The sequence below is a fragment of the Chionomys nivalis genome, chromosome 1 (assembly GCF_950005125.1).
Source record: "Chionomys nivalis chromosome 1, mChiNiv1.1, whole genome shotgun sequence".
Taxonomy (NCBI): Eukaryota; Metazoa; Chordata; class Mammalia; order Rodentia; family Cricetidae; genus Chionomys; species Chionomys nivalis.
The window spans coordinates 81418146-81437792 of record NC_080086.1 but is presented as its reverse complement, the minus strand read 5'-3'; the positions used below and the strand labels follow the sequence as shown (position 1 = coordinate 81437792).

At 38.6% G+C, this 19647-nt stretch overlaps 2 protein-coding genes across 5 annotated transcripts in view; both read left to right on the top strand.

The window, feature by feature from the left end:
- The window catches only part of LOC130870673 (zinc finger protein 431-like), an 80199-nt gene extending 72044 nt beyond the window's left edge, over positions 1-8155 (top strand). For all 4 annotated transcript variants that reach the window (XM_057763416.1, XM_057763407.1, XM_057763424.1 and 1 more), the window contains 3 exons: positions 4158-4284; positions 4482-4542; positions 5451-8155. In XM_057763416.1, the coding sequence (XP_057619399.1) occupies positions 4251-4284; positions 4482-4542; positions 5451-6801 (1446 nt within the window). In that variant the 5' untranslated portion in view covers positions 4158-4250 and the 3' untranslated portion in view covers positions 6802-8155. The remainder of the gene's footprint in view (positions 1-4157; positions 4285-4481; positions 4543-5450) is intronic.
- The window catches only part of LOC130870613 (zinc finger protein 431-like), a 129060-nt gene that overhangs the window by 71960 nt on the left and 37453 nt on the right, over positions 1-19647 (top strand). The window lies entirely within an intron of this gene.

Below are 19647 nucleotides of genomic sequence, written 5' to 3'. Positions count from 1 at the left end.
CTCCCATCATTCTATTCTTTTTACTCCACCCACCTAAAGGCTGGCCAATCAAATGGGCCAAGGCAGTTTCTTTATTAGCCAATGACCTTCCTCCATCAGTTCATAGATCTTTGAAGTGCTTGAAAACCATTTGTCTATTCAATGTACGTATATATGAACTTGAAAACATACTTGATGTTCAAAATTGATTATTATAACTGACTATATACTAACCTGTGGTTTTTTCAATTATTTTGTGACACAGTGTCTGTATGTAGTTCTGGATCTGTTCCTGCCACTCCTGCCACTCATTCTGTAGACCCAGTCTTGAACTCCCATTGATGTACCTGCTTATGCTTTTGAAGTGCTGGGATTAGAGATGTGCATGACCTCCTTTCAGCTAACCTGTGGGTTTTTTTTATTATCCTAAATAGTTTATTATAATAACCTTAAAAAACTAGAATTTTATCTTAAATTTTTAAATGAGTGGCATGGGGACAATACCTTAAACCAAAGTAGAAACATAAATACACTGTGACAAAGTAACTTTAAATTTCTATCAATCTGCTATATTCCCACAAATGATAACAAACATCCGTAGTCCACCATATAACCAAAAGCCTCCATAAAAATCTCTTGGAATTGGAGGTGGAGGATTCTCTTGATTCTTTCCTGCCAAATGTAGGAAAAGACACCTTTAGAGGTCCTGGAGAAAAATTTGAGATAATGGAAAAGTCTTGGGTAAACCAGCTATAATATTGGTTGTTAGATTTCACAGGTCAAGTTTTTGGAGGTCATCCCTGATCAAACCTGATCAATATTATTCCTGAAGAATTCCACAATCTTTTGCCTCCTACAGAAACCAAAGTAAAACCTCTTCTCCAAATCATTTTTAATTTCCATTTTACATATACATTTGACTTATTTTTCAAATTAAGATAGCCTAAAGTATCTAGGTTGATTTAGGTTGGCAGCCCTGTTTACATTTCCAAGTTTTTCAGAAACTGTCTCTTGCTTGTCATACATCAAAAAATTGAAAATCAGCATAATAGTATAGAAGATCCAGAATCCCTGTTTATTTCCTATATTACCTGCCTCCCTGTTTTATATTACTTTTACTATCTCTTTAAAGACATTATTATTTTTTGAACTATTTCTTTCTATACCTCTTATATAAATTTTCTTGTCTTTTTTAAGCCTATGTATATTGTAAAACACACTGGAAACTTTTCATAGGTTTCTCAGTCTGAACCTCTTCTACTGTATTGTATGACCACATGAGCCTTTTATCTCCTATGTGGCATGGACCTCTGCCATGAGTTTTGCTGCTGGCTGTTCCCACTACTCTGGGCATGAAAGCCAAGCTCACAGTCTGGTTGGAGATGTACTTTGGGAAGTACTTTCTACCGTTGTAGCTTTAGGAAGCCAATGGTCATGCTTCTGCAGACCTTTTATTTACTTAGATTTTTTTTTTTTATGTACCTGCTGCTTAAGCATTTGCTTTAAGGCAGAAACTCTTAGAGGACACATGAAATATGAGTCCCATGTTGTATAAAAAATTATATTTAGGATTTGGTTTTTTGTTTTTTGTTTTTTTTTTTTTTTGCTGTTTTTGGGGGCTTACAACTCGGCTCCCCAATAAATAACACTGATTTTTTTTTTATTATTACTTAGAAATATCTTGCCACAAATTGACTCCTCATTAAATAACAAAGATTTTTATTATTATTATTTAGACATATCTGGCCTTAGTTTAACTAGTTTCTTGGCAGTTTTTCTTAAATTGTCATATCAACCTTTTGCCTCTGGAGTTCTATCTTCTTCTATTCTGTATACCTTTCTTTATTACTTACTCCCTGACTTTCTGTGTAGCTGGCTGTCTGGCCCTTGGTATACTCTTATTTCCTTGCTTTTCCTTCGATTTCTCTTTCTACATTTTTCTTTCCATTTATTCTTTCTGCCTGGCATCCCCTCCTATTCTTTACTGTCTATCTATTTGTCATTCAGCTCTTTTTTGACCAACCAAGTGATTTAGGCATCAAGGTATCATGTTTTCACAAAGTTGAACAAACACAGCATAAAAATGCAAAATATCCTTGCAGCATTAATTCAAATGTTCCACAGCATAAACAAATATAACACATCCTAAAAGAATATTCCACAACATGTTGAATTGCATTTTGATAATACAAAATGGTGAGATACCTAAGCTATGAGACACATTCCATGGAAAGATAGCTGCATATAGGGAATAGAAGTAACCAAAGATAAAGATGTAGGAGAAGTTGCAGGTTAGGACCATCTAAGTCTTATAAAACTAAAGCCCCACAAATCTGAGACAGAGCTACAGGACATGATGTATGACCTGCTGTGCTTCAGTCTTTCTTGGTCCAATCTTCCCTCACTATGTGTCCATTTCTCTTTGGGATGTGAATGGTATCTTGTTCCATTGTTTGTTGGAAAGATGTCATTGTCAAAAGATTGTCTGCAGTGTAAGAGGAAACTTTGGACCTTTAAATACTGTAGGTGCTGGTGTGGACTATGCGGATTATTGAAGTGACAAAAGCATTTTCATCACTGATGACCATGAGCCTATAATGGTCTGGGTCAGAATGTAGTTGATGAGTGAAAAACAGATAGGAAGTTGTATTTGGTCAAGTGTGTCTCCTTGGTGATTTTCTTTTGATTGGTTGTGAAACCATTAGTAGGGGGAACCTTTCTGGATAAAATTCATTATTGGGGATGTGATATGAGTCACTATTGCTTCAATACATCCCCTGTTCTTTGTATCTACTATGCTGTGGTGAAACTAATCATCCAGGTTCCTTCTTGTGCTATCTTGCCTTCTCCACAATTATAGACTGAAACACTAAATCATGAAAGGTTTAGTAGAAGTAGTTGCTATTCAGTGCTAATGCAGTTTGGTAGTTTGCTTTTTAAAATTGTTTTCTTTGTATGTTTTTGAAGTAAAGGTTTGTCTATGTAGACCTAGCTGTACTAAAAGTAGTCCTGTACACCAGGTTGGCCTCAAACTCAGATATCACTTGACTCTGTCTCCCAAGTTCTGGGATTTAAGGTGGACCAACATTCCTGGCTTTTTTGTTTTGATATTATTGGATAATTTTGTCACCCATATCTTGAATTTTTAAAGTTTGGCAGAGGGATTCAGTATATTTCCAAGCAGGGCATTTATTCATGGCATTAATACTCTCTGAGCCTTCTGAGTCATTGGATTGCAGGTACATCACCTTTTTCCAGCTCTTGTGTTAATTTTGAAACTTTTATTGAATATGAGTAACTGTATGCATGAACATGTACCATGTGGTTACATGGTTCTTACAGTGATAAAAAAGCTGGTCGCAGAAACCCTAAATTTGAAACAATGGTTAGGTGTGATCCCCCATTTAAGCTCTAGCAAATGAGCCCACCTATAAACAAGACCAGTGAGGACTCTTTAATATTAGGGCATCTCTCCTGCCCTGTGTTATTTGTGATCAACATTTGTATTGTTAAGGTTTTAGTCTGTTCCTTTGTAAACTTTTAAACTTGCACTGCCTTTTAGTAAAATTTTATTCATGTTACAGTTCTAATTGGGACACATCAGGTTTCTGGAAGATGAATACAGAACTGGAATGAATGCATAACTCTTTGTAGAAACTTCAATGAAAACCCAATGTTCTTTCTATTGTTTCTGATTGTTTGACTGATTTTTCCATGGGAAATGGTCTTACTATGTACTTCTGACTATCCTGGAAGAGATTGCATACACTAGGCTTACATTCAACTCAGAGGCACATATATACACTCCTGTGCTTTCTGATTAAAGGCATGAGCGAATGCACCCAGCTTGCCCATCTTATTTTTTGTTTTTTTAAGTAGGAATTAATTGTTCATAAAATTTCTCTCTTGTACTCTGTATTGTTGATCTGTTTATTTGTCTATGTTTTTATAATAAACATTTCTCTTACAAGGTGACACCCCATTCAAAGGATAGAGAAATGACAGAGGTGAACCTCTTAATCAGTTTCCCTTTAAAGTGACTTGGTGATTAAATTTTGTCTATGCTATGGACTATCTGATGGGATTACCAGAAACTTTTGACTGTAGTGTCAAAGAAGTATTTATGTAATATAGTCAGTGTCATGCTTTCTTTTATACACATGTATGGGATATTTAAGAATGCAGTTACCTATGGTGATGTGCATGTTGACTTCACTTGGGAAGAATGGGCATTGCTGGAACCTTCCCAGAAGAATCTCTACAAAGATGTGATGCTAGAGACCTACAGGAACCTCACTATTATAGGTAAGCTGAACTTTTCCATTATAATTTAAAATAAGGGGACAACCATTCATTAATTATTGATGCTCTCTTGTAATTTGATTGAGAAAGAAGAATGGAGTGAATAAATCAAGCAGTGTTTGAGGTTCGTTAAAGGTAGTAATTGAAATTTTGCACAATTTTTAATAATAAAACATGCATTTTCTGGTATTATATTTTAGGATACAATTGGGAAGACCATACTATTGAACAACATTGGCAACATTCTACATGGTATGAAAGGTAACTTTCATGAGAAAGTTGATACAAATGTGCATCTTAAGAAATTTTATTGTGTCCTGGAAGTTTTTATCAAAAGCAATAGTGTAATTAAGAACAGCTTAAAGTGTATCACTGATTATTAAATTCTCACAAAACTATAAAGTGCAATTTCAGGTAGGTGAATTGCATTCACAAGGCATTCTTTATGAAAGAAGTCAAGGAAACGATGCCTCAGCTGATAATCTCTATACCACATGTCTATGAGTACAGAAAGTCATACTGTGTGAATTCAATATTGAAGTCTTTTATTTATTATTATTCTTTTACTTAGTATATCATATGTCACTATACAATCAAGTCATCTGAGCATACGTATATGGAAAGGCAAAACATACTTCTATCTCAGAATAATTAGAAGAATCATAGCAGTCTCCATGTGAATTATACTTGTTGAGTTTGATTCAAGTATACAAGTAATTGGTTTTCCAGTTTCATCATTAATGCATCAGCAAATACACATTGCAGAAAAGCTACATCAGTACTAAGACTTTGTAAATACTTTTGTTTATTGTAGGTCACTTAGCAAATGTCATATCACTCACAGAATAGGAAACTTCATGAATGCAATAAGCATGGTAAAACTCTGAGTTTTTCCAGTTTTCCTCATATGTTTGCATTATCATGTATATAAAAAAGTTTCTGTAAATATGAACCATGTAAAAAAGTATCTTACAATCAGAAGTATCCTCAAAGATGCAAAACAACCCTTAATAAAGGGGAACAACCTGAATGTATTCACAGTAATAAACCCATAAGATCTAATTCTTCTTTATGATTAGACCAAATTGTAAAATTAATTCATATAGATATAAACATTTAACAGTGTATTGAATATAATAGTGCTTATACATATCCCATTATACTTACAGGCAGAAAAAAAGTCAAACTGGAGAGAAACCTTCTTTATCTACTCAGTGTCTTAAAGCCCTTGGATATGACAGTCATCTTCAAAGGCATGAAAGAACAAATCCTAAAGTGAAACCGTATGAATGTAATCAGTATGATAAAGACTTTGTACATCACAGTCGTCTTCAAATGCCTAATAGAACACATACTGGACAGAAAGCATATGGATGTAATGAATGTGATAAAGCCTTTACATGTATCAGTCATCTTCAAAGGCATATAATAAGACAAACTGGAGAAAAACCTTACGAATGTAATCAATGTGGTAAAGCTTTTGTATGTCATAGTCATCTTCAAAGGCATAAAAGAACCCATACTGGAGAGAAACCCTATGAATGTCATGAGTGTGGTAAAGCCTTTTTATGTATCAGTGAACTTCAAAGACATGTAATGAGACACACTGGAGAGAAACCCTATGAATGTAATCAGTGTAGTAAAGCCTTTGTATGTATCAGTGATCTTCAAAGACATATAAGAACACATGCTGGAGAGAAACCCTATGAATGTAATCAGTGTGGGAAAGCCTTTGCAAGGCAGGGTTATCTTCATATTCATAAAAGAACACATACTGGAGAGAAACCCTATGAATGTAATCAGTGTGGGAAAGCTTTGGTAAGTCAGAAAAATCTCCGAACACATGAAAGAATGCATACTGGAGAAAAACCTTACGAATGTAATCAATGTGGTAAAGCTTTTGTATGTCACAGTCATCTTCAAAGGCATAAAATAACCCATACTGGAGAGAAACCCTATGAATGTCATGATTGTGGTAAAGGCTTTGCATGTATCAGTGATCTTCAAAGGCATATAAGAACACATACTGGAGAGAAACCCTATGAATGTAATCAGTGTGGGAAAGCCTTTATAAGTCAAAAAAGTCTCCGAACACATGAAAGAATGCATACTGGAGAAAAACCTTACAGATGTAATCAATGTGGTAAAGCTTTTGTATGTCACAGTCATCTTCAAAGGCATAAAAGAACCCACACTGGAGAGAAACCCTATGAATGTCATGAGTGTGGTAAAGCCTTTGCATGTATCAGTGATCTTCAAAGGCATATAAGAACACATACTGGAGAGAAACCCTATAAATGTCATGAGTGTGGTAAAGCCTTTACAAGGCAGAGTTATCTTTACATTCATATAAGAATACATACTGGAGAGAAACCCTATGAATGTAATCAGTGTGGGAAAGCCTTTGCATCTCACAGTTATATTCAAAAGCATAAAAGATCCCATACGGGAGAGAAACCCTATGAATGTAATCAGCATCGTAAAGCCATTTGCCCATCACAGCACTCTTCCAAAGCATAAAAGGACACATAACTCGAGAGGACTATGCTTGTAATCATTATGGTAAAGGATTTGGTCATCATAATACTGTTCAACAGCGTAAAAGGACACACACTGGAGAGAAATCCTATGAATTTTATCAGTCAACTTCAAGGCATAAAAGAACAGATACTGGAGAGAAACCCTATGAATATATGTGTTAAAACTTCTGCTCATTGTGGAGGCCTAAAATTGTGAGCATGTAATCAACCCAATTATAAAACGGGGCACTGAGCTGAATTCTCAACAGAAGAATGGCCAAAAGACACTTAAGGTCATGCTGAACTTCCTTAGTGATCAGGGAAATGCAAATCAAGACAACTTTAAGATACCATCTTACACCTGTCAGAATGGCTAAAATAAAAAACACCAATGATAGCCTTTGCTGGAGAGGTTGTGGAGAAAGGGGTACACTCATCCATTGCTGGTAGGAATACAAACTTGTGCAACCACTTTGGAAAGCAATGTGGTGGTTTCTCAGGAAATTCGGGATCAACCTATCCCTGGACCCAGCAATAGCACTCTTGGGAATATACCCAAGAGATGACCTATCATACAACAAAAGTATATGCTCAACTATGTTCATAGCAGCATTGTTTGTAATAGCCAGAACCTGGAAACAACCTAGATGCCCTTCAATGGAAGAATGGATGAAGAAAGTATGGAATATATACATATTAGAGTACTACTCAGCAGTAAAAAACAATGACTTCCTGAATTTTGCAGGCAAATGGACGGAAATAGAAAACACTATCCTGAGTGAGGTAAGCCAGACCCAAAAAAAGGAACATGGGATGTACTCACTCATATTTGGTTTCTAGCCATAAATAAAGGACATTGAGACTATAATTCGTGATCCTAGAGAAGCTAAATAAGAAGGTGATCCCAAAGAAAAACATATAAGCATCCTCCTGAATATTAACCTTCATCAGGCGATGAAAGGAGACAGAGACAGAGACCCACATTGGAGCACTGGACTGAAATCTCAAGGTCCAAATCAGGAGCAGGAGAGAAAGCAAGAGCAAGGAACTCAGGACCGTGAGGGGTGCACCCACACACTGAGACAATGGGAATGTTCTATCGGGAACTCACCAAGGACAGCTGGCCTGGGTCTGAAAAAGCATGGGATAAAACCGGACTCGCTGAACATAGCAGACAATGAGGACTACTGAGAACTCAAGAACAATGGCAATGGGTGTTTGATCCTACTGCATGTACTGGCTTTGTGGGAGCCTAGGCAGTTTGGATGCTCACCTTACTAGACCTGGATGGAGGTGGGAGGTCCTTGGACTTCCCACAGGGCAGGGAACCCTGATTGCTCTTTGGGCTGATGAGGGAGGGGGACTTGATTGGGGAAGGGGGAGGGAAATGGGAGGCGGTGGCGGGGAGGAGGCAGAAATCTTTAATAAATAAATATATAAAAAATTGTGAGCCTGTTAACAATTGATTAAAGGTCAGAGAATTGGGACTTTCCTCTAGTTCCTTCAAGGTTATTGTGACTTTACCTCAAACAAATGCCCCACCAACATATAGGTCCAAGAGTTCCGTTCTCTCAAGGATATTTTCAACAGGTGTTTCTAATTGTCAGAACTTGTACTCCAGGAATAGAGAAGTAGATCTCTTCCTACCTCAAACAAATTCTAAGGATTCAACTAAGTTCCAGTTTTCTTTATGAAGAAACTTGGGATTCTACTGAGGGAGTGGTTTGCCTACGGAATGTTTTGGTCTAAGGTGTAAGCATGTTTGTTCTATCAACATAATTTTTAACTGTGCATGTAGCTCATAAATTTCAATTAATACTAGTTCATTTCCTTGTACTATGTTATTGCAGTCTTTTGTCTTACTCCTACATTTTTGGGGTCAAGGATATTTTAAGCAGTTGGAAATTAAATGCAGGCAAATTTTCAGTACTCACTGGAATTCCCTTCTAATACTACCTTATGTGTTTCTCCATTTTATTCTTTTCATTTGTGTCTTCATATTCATATTATCTACTATAGTTCTATTACTGACACCTTTACCCTTAAGAGAGTTGGTTTTTTTCTCGAGGCTGGTCCCAGACAGCTAATCACAGTCACCTTCAAGAGATAAATGAAAATACACTGGAAAGAAAGTATATGAATGCAATCATTATGGTATAGCCTTTGCATGTATCACTAGTCTTTAATATCATGAGGTAAAATCATATTACAGATAAGCCCTGTAAATGTAGTCAGTGTGCTAAAGTTTTGCACTTTATAAAGGAGTGAAACTTTTTGTGTGCAGTTAATCTGTTTTTATATTCATTTTCATATTACAATAGTCTTTGCCTACCTGAAAAAGATACTGAGGTCTTACTATAAAATACCTGTTTAAATCTTTATCCAACACAAATATAATCAGTTACAGAAGAGTATTAATTCTGTAGAAAAAGCCTGACAGTGTCAAAAAAGTTTTCAAATATTATGATATCAATTTTTATATTGTAAGTACTCACATACTCATGGAACAAATGAATATATGAAGACCTATGTGTAGGGTAAAAGGGCCAAACAAAAGAAAAAAAAACACACCCTAAACCTGAAAGCAGAGCCAGTGAAAGACAAATTTTCACCACCCTAAACTTGGAGCCAATGAGAAACACCCTGACTCTTAAACCAGAGCCACATAAACACTTTCAGCCCCTGTATCCAGAGCCAGTGAAAGAAACACCCTGACCCTAAAATCAGACCCAAAATGTGGAAAGGGGCCATTAAAAGAAACACACTTTGTCTCTGAAACTAGATCCAAATAAACACTCTACCCTTGTTCAATTGATCACAAAATCAACTAATCCCTGAGCTCAAAACCAACCAATTCCAGAGCCCAAAATCCAGTAAGTGTCTGCAACTTTTAACACTCAGGGAAAATCTTCTACCTGGAAAATCTCTGCCCATTTATAAGCCCTGTTTCTAATCAATTGGCAGCTTCTCTTTTCTACCCTGGCAGAGGTAGCCAGTCTTCTGAATTAATCCCTTTTAAATAAATCTTTTGAATGAGTTTTGGATTAAGACCTTTCCCCTGAGCAATGATAAACTCCCTAGTTGTTTGGAGTAGAGAAGCAGTGGACAACTCTGCTGGTAAACTCCCTTAAAGGAATGAATCAGTACCATTTTGTGGGAGACTGCTACATTTTTGCAGCAGTTCGCCCCTTGCTTAAGATAAGAAGTGGCCAGATGGTAGTGGCACATTCCTTTAATCCCAGCACTCAGGAGGCAGAGGCAGGCAGATCTCTGAGTTAAAGGCCAGCCTGGTCTACAAAAGTTTGTTCCAGGACAGGCTCCAAAAATTACAGAGAAACCCTGTCTCAAAAAACCAAAGGGGAGGGGAAGAACTAAAACCAAATAAAACAAGTGAAGCAAAGAAATAACAATTTGGTTTGGGACTGAGATGAAATAGACAACTTTGCTAGGAAACTCTGGTGGAACAAAACAGAGAAGCAATGGACAATTCTGCTGGGAACCTCCCTTAGGGGAGTTCAGCAGAGCAGCAATGAATATCTCTGCTGGGAAACTCTCTTAGCAGACTGAAGTCAGGCCCAGCTGTAAAGGCTCTCTTTGTGAGAAGAGAGATTGCTGCATCCTGTGGAGAGAACAAATTCAGATATAGCATGACACTCAGGATACTTTTTCCTATATATCTGTAGGTCTCCAGGATACGTTCTCGTCACAGTTGTAGGCATAGCCTGACTTCTGATAGTACAGTAGGTACCTTTTTCTTCAGGACCCTATGTAACCAGGATATCTCCCCTCTACAACTTCATTTATAGCTGGAATTCCATCATTCAGGGTATCTTTCTCTTCACAGATGAATATACCCAGAATTTCTTCACTTCACAGGTGTAGGTATAGCCTGCATTCCAACATTCAGTGTACCTTTCTCTTTAGAGAGGTAACAACCCAGGATACCTTCCTTCCATAGCTTCAGGTGTAGCCTGACTTCCTGACAGTCAGCATACTTTTCTACTCAAAGCTGTAGGTATCCAGCATACTTTCCCTTCACAGCTGTAGGTATGGCATGCCTACTGATAGTAAGGATACCATTTTCTTCACAAACTTAGGTATTAAGGATAACTTCCCTCCATAGCTTCGGTTAGAGCCTGACTTCCCAAAAATCAGGATACCTTTCTACTCACAGCTGTAGGTATCCTGGATATCTTCTCTTCACAGATTTAGATATAGACTGACTTCAAAAGTCAAGGGACCTTTCGGTATCCAGGATGCCACCCCTCTAAATCTTCAGGTATAAACTGATTTTTCAACAGTCAGAGTAACTTTCTTCTCACAGCTTTAAATACCTTCCATTCACAACTGTAGATATAACCTGACTCTACATTATTCCCTCCAGAGCTGTAACACTTGAAGTATTAGTTTAAACAATCAGATAACCTGTAGCCGCCTCGACGGGTTACTCTGTCTAGGGTTTGTAACCCGCCTGGCTGGTCAGTTATTCCAGGGTCACGGAGAGGCACCACCTGAAAGACATAGGTTGATAAGAGGAAGAAGGCTAGGCATATTTGTCAAAGCCTCCTTTTATTAGAGTCATGGTTACAGCTTATATAGCCCCTGGATGAGGAGCTTGGGGGGCTGGGGCACAGGGTCTTGCCACGTGGTCCACGCCTGTCACGTAGTCCAAGAGGTTACGATCAGTCAGGTCACGATTCCTTGGTCAGGAAGTCACAAGTTGACCCACCTAGTTGTCTAGATAGTCTGGAATGTGAGGCAGGTTCCGTTAACAGATAGCTCTCTATTAACAGTTAATTTGGGTGTGAGATAGGCTTTGTCAATAAAACTATTCTCAGTACAATTGGGAAGTGGAGCTCTCTGCAAAACTCCTCACGGCGGTGCTTCCTATAATAATTTGGGGGGACACGGCTCCTGACATATCCCCCTTCCTTTTATAAAAGCAGGCATCTATCAAGTGGAGGGCACCAGGTCAGAGTCTAACCCTGGTGTCAGATCTAAATGAGAAGGGACTGGGACAAGGAGGGACCCTCCTCTCGAGTGGTGGAGCAATTTACCTCTCCTGGGAACAGAGGGGTGCCTTATAAGTAGCATTAGTTCCTTGGAGGTCCTCAAATAAAAGGTATCTAGCAAGACCTAAAGTAAGCAGGTCTTTGACCACAGGGCACCCTGTCTTAGGCCATGTGGAGGGCGATCCTCGTGCCTGGCACCATGCCATGTTGAGCCGGTGTTTACAACCTCTGTATGGTGTGCTGTTCAGGCGAGGGTCCACACTAACTCCCATCATTGGGCCCCTGTATCTATCATTAATGAAAAGACTGTGAGGAGCTCCTCAAATAAAAGATATAATGATATAATTTTGGCACCAATAGCTCCATCTTCCAGACAAGAAGAAAGGGCGTTTTCCAAACCCAGTATTCACTGTTTAGTCCGGCCTAAGGTATATCCTCATTCCTAAATGCCTACTCCACAATAAGATTATGAGTGCTGCCTGCCAAAAATTAGGGCAGTGTAAAAGGGATCAAAATCTAAAATTTTTAACATATGCATTAAACTTAAAACACTTTACAGCATGTGTCAAACCTTTTCCAACATCTATAAGCAGTTACAAATATCATTAGGTCAATTCCAGTAAGAATACATACATTGACAGACATTGTTGTTATCAAATATCACCAGTTCCAGTCTCTGAGCAACAGTCAAAACCCCAATCTTCCCCCTTCTTAAGTAAAGAGGGGTTAGTATTTTAATTAAAATGAGTTTTTTTGTGTCCCAAAGTTTAAAACAGTCAAATGTTTAGTCTACACCTCAGCTCCAAAGCAAACAGAATGCAGACTGCAGAAGCAGCTCAACATTTGTGCTTCAGGGCAGGTGGGCTTCCTGGGTGAGGTGAGCCGGAGTCAGCTGTCTGAAGCGCATCCTGGCAATTATCTTAGCCGTCTCCCTGGACTCTCTTGGAGGCAGAGTGGCAGGTTCCGTTAACAGCTCTCTATTAACAGTTAATTTGGGTGTGAGATAGGCTTTGTCAATAAAACTATTCTCAGTACAATTGGGAAGTAAAGCTCTCTGCAAAACTCCTCACAGCGGTGCTTCCTATAATAATTTGGGGGGACACGGCTCCTGACAATAACCCTTTTGGATTTTGGCTTTTATACATCTCTTCAATTAAATGAAATAACTAATTGAGGTATAAAATTGTGTGAATTTGTTAGTTTCTTTTCTGTTTTTGTGATAAAATGTCTATGTCAATTTATAAAAGAGTTTCATTTGGCCTTTGGTTTCAGAGGGATACGAGAGGCATGGAAAAAGGAGTCAGACATGTCTGCTAAAGCAGAAAGCTAATAATTCACATTGTTAGTCTGCAGCATTGATATATTTTTTTTTCATTGAATCCTTTGATAGCCATATACAGAGTCTTTCGATCAAGTGATAGCAGGCAGAGGAAGCACTGGGATATCTTAATCATCAGCATTATAATGACATTTGGGACCTGGAGAGATGGCACAGTAGTATTGATTCTTTTGGGTACCCAAGTTTGATTTCTATCACTCACACAAGTTTGGTCAGAATTTTGTGTATTTCCAGGTTGCGGAGATCTGTTGAATTCTTCTGGCCTCTTAGTAAACAAGATATGGAAATGGTGAAAAGACAGATATATATGTGATTCCCTAGTTTAAAAGGGTTCTGTAATGGTAAAAGTTTAAATGCTGCAGATCTTTGGTGGCTGCAGAGGCAGAAACACTGCAGGTTCCCCCAGCAGCATTTGTGGGCCATGTGGCAGCAGGCAGCAAACAGCTAGTCCCGAGGGCAGCCAGTCCCAGGCAGCAATGGTGCAGTTCCATGAGTAGCTGCAAGAGGCCACAAGTGGAAACAGACAGATCCAAACGTCATGAGACCAGGCCACAGGTCTCCGGAGGCAGCTGGTCCTGGGCAGGAAGCTAAGCTGCAAGTGAGAGACAGATGGATAGGCATGCCATGCAAAGTGAGGTTGGATATTTGTGGGTTATGGAAGGTAAGTTGGAGAAGGAAAAGAGGAGAGACAGAGACAGAGAGAGAGAGAGAGAGAGAGAGAGAGAGAGAGAGAGAGAGGAGAGAGAGAGAGAAACTGGGGAAGGCGAGAAGTGGGGAGAATCAGAAACTGCCTCTTAGAGGGGGAGAGGGAAAAGGAAGAGACTCGGGTTGCAGGAAGGAAGATCTGCCTACCTCAGCAGACAGGGGAGAGAGTGGACATGGGCAGATCATTACAGCTTCCCTTCATGTGCCTGTTATGTTAAAAAAAATGAAATTTAAGGCCGGGCGGTGGTGGCGCACGCCTTTAATCCCAGCACTTGGAAGGCAGAGGCAGGCGGATCTCTGTGAGTTCGAGACCAGCCTGGTCTACAAGAGTTAGTTCCAGGACAGGCTCCAAAACCACAGAGAAACCCTGTCTCGAAAAACCAAAAAAAAAAAAAAAAATGAAATTTAAGTGTACAAATTATGTCAGTGAGTATACCAAGTGAATGCCGATTACTAGTGGTGACCAGAAGATGGTATCTGATACCTTGTGACTGGAGGTATAGACAGTCTTGAGCTGTCTCGTGGTTGCTGAGCCTTCTGTCTAGCCTCATGAATATGCAGTTGATAGTAATAATGTATGAATGGCTGATGTGAATTCATCATTTTTGTTCTGTTTTTCAAAAATAAGGTTTCTTTATAGCTTTGGAGCCTGTTCTGGAACCCACTCTCTAGATCAGACTGGCCTCAAACTAAAAAAGAGATTGGCCTCTCTGCCTCTCAAGTGCTGAGAATAAAGGCATGCACTTCCCCCTTCCACACACACACACTAAATTTATCTTTACCTCAAACCTGATAATCCAGAAGAAATATAAGACTGATAGCATCAGAAACAAACCTAGACTTGGTTCTTAAAGAATATTGCAGGCCCAAACCTCTACAACATGAGGGAAAGGTACAAACAATAATCAGCACAGAAAGTCACAATAAATGCCTTTAAAAGATGGTTGAATATTTACTGAAAACCACAAGAGTGAATTTGTCTCCAGTGGTGTAAAAAGGCAGCAATTGGAGCTCACAAGATCACATGTTAGGTCTAGCCCTCCTTGAGTTTATACCTCCTATAAGGAGAGAAAAGGAACTTGTAGGCATTAAGTCTGACTTGTCTAAATGGGATCATATTATGTTTCCCTAACGTGTGTAACACCCTCAGTTAGGATCCGTGAGTGGTGGTGACTCTAGATGACAGCCAGGTTGTGTAGGCATCCTGAGACATGAACTGAAGTCTCTAAGGCCAAGGCAATCAGGCATTTACAACGAGCTATTGGGTTTGTAAGAATTGCTAGAGATGGAGCAATTTTGTCTGTGAAAGCCCAAGGCTCAAATGCAGGGGTGCAGTACTTGTGATCAGCCTGAGGACAAATTGGCAAAACCTGTACTCTGTATATATTCAGGTATGTGGGTCATCCCTCTTAGGTCTTCCATCCTTTACTTTTTGGTCAACTCATATAGCTGTCAATGATAGTACCCTGCACTCTTCATTTTGCAATCTCCACTTGGACCTTAAAGCTTCTAAGTTTTCAGACCATCAATCCCTGGTACCAGCCTGCCTGGAAGGAATAAGAATATTCTAAGAGACATTTTTATCTCTCCCTTTGGCTAACCAACAACTAGGGAAGCAGTAACAACCATGAAATTCTAATTTCACTGGGAAATTCATTGTAATAGACAACTAACTACTCCAGATGAGATTGTCCATACTAAGGGAATGTTGTTTTCTTCATCTGACCAACTTGCTGAAGAGACTGGAGCTGAGGTTGGAGGAGGGTTTTAGAGATGGTAAAACTTTCATTAAAGGGCTTAGTTATATTGCTTAGCTGTGCATATCTCTTGCCTTATGTATAACTTGTTTGGACCCCAAGGATGGATGAATTGCCTTTTATCTTCATTACTGTTCTGAATTATTCACACTGAAAAAAAAATGTCATGTTTACAATTTTTATTAATAATTTGATTTGTTTTCTATTGTTTTCTTCTTATTTTAAAGAATAGTCTCAGTATGAATATCTGTATGGCCTAGAAATCAGTATATTTACTAGTCTCTTCTAGGACATCATAAAGATTTGCACAGCTTGTCTCCAGGGTATCTGAATTATTGGTGGGCACGTCACAAAAAACTAACTTGGTTTGTTTTTGTTTTTGTTTATTCAAGAGAAGGTTTATTCGTGTAGTCTTGACTGTTCTGGATCTGTCTCTAAACTAGGTCGACCTTGAGTTTACAGAAATCCACCTTCCTCTACCTCCCACATATTAGGATTAAAGGCATGTACCAACACCATCTAGTGTAGCTTGATTCTTTTAATATGGATAATAAGAGTGAATGGGTGGCCTCCCTGGTCAGGGTACACAGGACACAGGCTCTGGTATGAAGTCCAGTATCAGAAGAAGGCTTCCATCAAATGCAGACCTTCTGCCTTATAGTCTACTGTCTTGCAACTATGAGAAATGTTGTTTTCCTTTATCTTTGAGTCTATTATAATTCATCAAGGGACTAGGGAAGAGTATTGTCCTTATTGTTCACATAATGAAATCCAGGCTCACGGAGATAAGAGGTTTCATATATACTTAAGTGTAACTGCTCATCTAACACATCCTTTATTCTAATGACTTATTAAATGAAGACACTTAAACCAGGCGTGGTGGCATAGGACTGTAAGATGGCACATAATGAATGCAAGAATTTCAGCTTTTCAAAGTCATCCAAGGTGAGAATGACCAAATGACTATGGTGGACGACCAATGTAACATAGGGAGGCCGTGAATGCCTTAAGACAGTGTCCGTTTTCTTCACAGTAGCTCCAGAACATGATATTAGCAAGTGTTAACTGTGGTATTTACCACTCTAACTTTTAAATTCTTGATAATGTTTTCTGTACAAGGTAGGCAAGATCACTCAAGGGTCAGACCCATTAGCCCAATAGCGATTAAAATCTCCTGCAAGTTGGTAAATTAGCTTCAGACAGGGATGAGCTCTTTATTTATATATCCAAAACCGCATGTAGAGTCCTGAAACCATAACACAAATCCAACAAAAATGGACCCAGCAGAATTTATTCATGGATTTGCACATTGATTTACATATACTTATCAAGGAAGAAATTGGAAGGGGAGAATTTGTGAATAGATGGAGAGAGGACAAGGATGGGTAAAAGTGATATGTTTTAATTAAAATAAAAACAACTAAAATTGTGGCTTGAAAGATAGCTTAGCAATTAAGAGCACTAGTTCTATTTGTAGAGAACTCAGATCACATTGCAATAAACCTTAGTTGCTAAACATCTGTTATTCCATATCCAAGAGTTCTGGTTCCCTCATGTGCCTGTGTGGGTACTACACAGAGACACAGGTAGGCAAACACCAATATACACAAGAGAAAGGTTAAGAAATGAAATTGTGTATAGTATTGTCATGGTCTTTAGACATCATAGATGTATCTGTGTTCTTTTTCTGAACCAGCTTGTTTGGAGGCAAAGAAGCCTTATTCTACAGTTAGAGTAGGTCAGAATATCTCTTCATTTAAGAACACAGCATTGATAGATGATTTTTTCCATAAATTATTTTGTATTTGTGTTCTGTGCTTTGTATGTTTGAGGATTGTGGCACTGATACATCATTTAAATGTATCTTTTAGATCATACATTATGATCTATTATCTTTTAAATAATGGGTTATGGTATATTTATATTTAGATGATATTGCATGATCTAAAAGATACTTTTTGTCCTTAAGTTTCCATTTGTCTAAGTTATTAAACTTGCTTGCTCTTGTCCCTATTTCAATTTTTAACATATAACCTCATTTCTGAGCCAAAAAGAGACTTAAGGATGACAACAAATGTGGAATGCAAAATCTGTGTCAGACTGGCTCTTTTAAAACATTCACCACCACTGGATACATGCTATTATTAATGAGATTTTGGTTTATTAAACTTGTGTGTTTGGAATGATATATCCCTGGGAAGGGATATTAATTCTAGAACAGTTGTATCTCCAACCTTGTAAAAAAATAGTTTCTGAGACAAACTTTTTTATCTTTGTAGACCGCCTCGATGGGTTACTCTGTCTAGGGTTTGTAACCCGCCTGGCTGGTCAGTTATTCCAGGGTCACGGAGAGGCACCACCTGAAAGACATAGGCTGATAAGGGGAAGGAGGCTAGGCAGATTTGTCGAAGCCTCCATTTATTAGAGTCATGGTTACAGCTTATATAGCCCCTGGATGAGGAGCTTGGGGGCCTGGGGCACGTGACCTTGCCACGTGGTCCATGCCGGTCACGTAGTCCAAGAGGTTACGATCGGTCAGGTCACGATTCCTTGGTCAGGAAGTCACAAGGTAACACACCTAGTACTCTAGATAGTCTGGAATGTGAGGCAGGTTCCGCTAACAGCTCTCTATTAACAGTTAATTGGGGTGTGAGATAGGCTTGGTCAATAAGACTATTCTCAATACAATTGAGAAGTGGAGCTCTCTGCAAAACTCCTCACGGCGGTGCTTCCTATAATAATTTGGGGGGGAAACGGCTCCTGACAATCTTGGATCTGATAGCCTTGATCCCAATCCATTGTTTCACAAGACAGTGACCTTTTTATATTTTTGATTAAACTGATTATATTTTTAGAGTAAAAAAGTAAACTACCAGTGAGCTTTAAAAATAAAGTTCTGGCTCATGTAGTCAACTGTTATTTCAGTAAAAGAAAAAGGATTTTTGTGTGGAGCAGGCTTCTTTCTTCAGACCAGAACAGGAAGAAGAGCTTGTTTTTATGAAATAGGACCTGATTGTGACAGAATCAGTGAATTTGTAATGCCCCAACATGTATCAATCCACATGATGTAAGTGAAAGCAGCCAGAGTTTAGGTGTGCAATTTGGGAATTTTAACTTGAGCCATGAATATTGAATTTCTGATAAGAGTACTTTTTTATCCATATATGTTTAATCCTGCATGTCATGGTTATATTCATTAGTTATAACTGTGTGTGTGTCGGATTACAGATCTCAGAAGCTAGCAGTGCACATAGGGTCATGGTGAAATCATATTTTATTATTGCCATTCCCTCTACCAGGGAATGATTTTCTCTTTTACAAAGTCAGTATGGCTTTGTGTTTTTTCAATTATATTTATCTTTTTTAAACAATTATGTTATACTTTTTAAATTTGATTTTCTTTAAGTGCTTCACTGCTTTAATCTCTTTTTTCTATTCTCCTTGTTTTCAGGTCATTAAGATTATTTTTCCATTTCCCTCAAGTGCTGTTGATTATTTATTTATGTTTAGAGCAATGTCTCATGTTGCTTAGGCTAGCGTCCCACTAAGATGCTGAGAATTGCTTTGAATGCCTAATCTGCTTCTGCTGCCCAGTGATAAAAAGAAAGTCATGCATTTGCTTCAAGGTTGGGCTCTACCTGGTCAGTGAGAAAGGGAAAATAGGTCAGTAAATAAATGTGTTTCACCTTCTCTGGATTTCTTTTGCAAAATTACAAGTGAGGAAGAACCTGTGTAAGAATTGAGCTTACTGGCCAACTTTAAACAGGTGTAGTCCCAGCACAGAAAGTGATGGAAAAGAAGGAGCATGAAAGTTTTCCTACTTTGACTGTAGCTCACATTAGAAATAAGTAGTGAGGCCGGGCGGTGGTGGCGCACGCCTTTAATCCCAGCACTTGGGAGGCAGAGGTAGGTGGATCTCTGGGAGTTCGAGACCAGCCTGGTCTACAGAGCTAGTTCCAGGACAGGCTCCAAAACCACAGAGAAACCCTGTCTCGGAAAACCAAAAAAAAAAAAAAAAGAAATAAGTAGTGAGG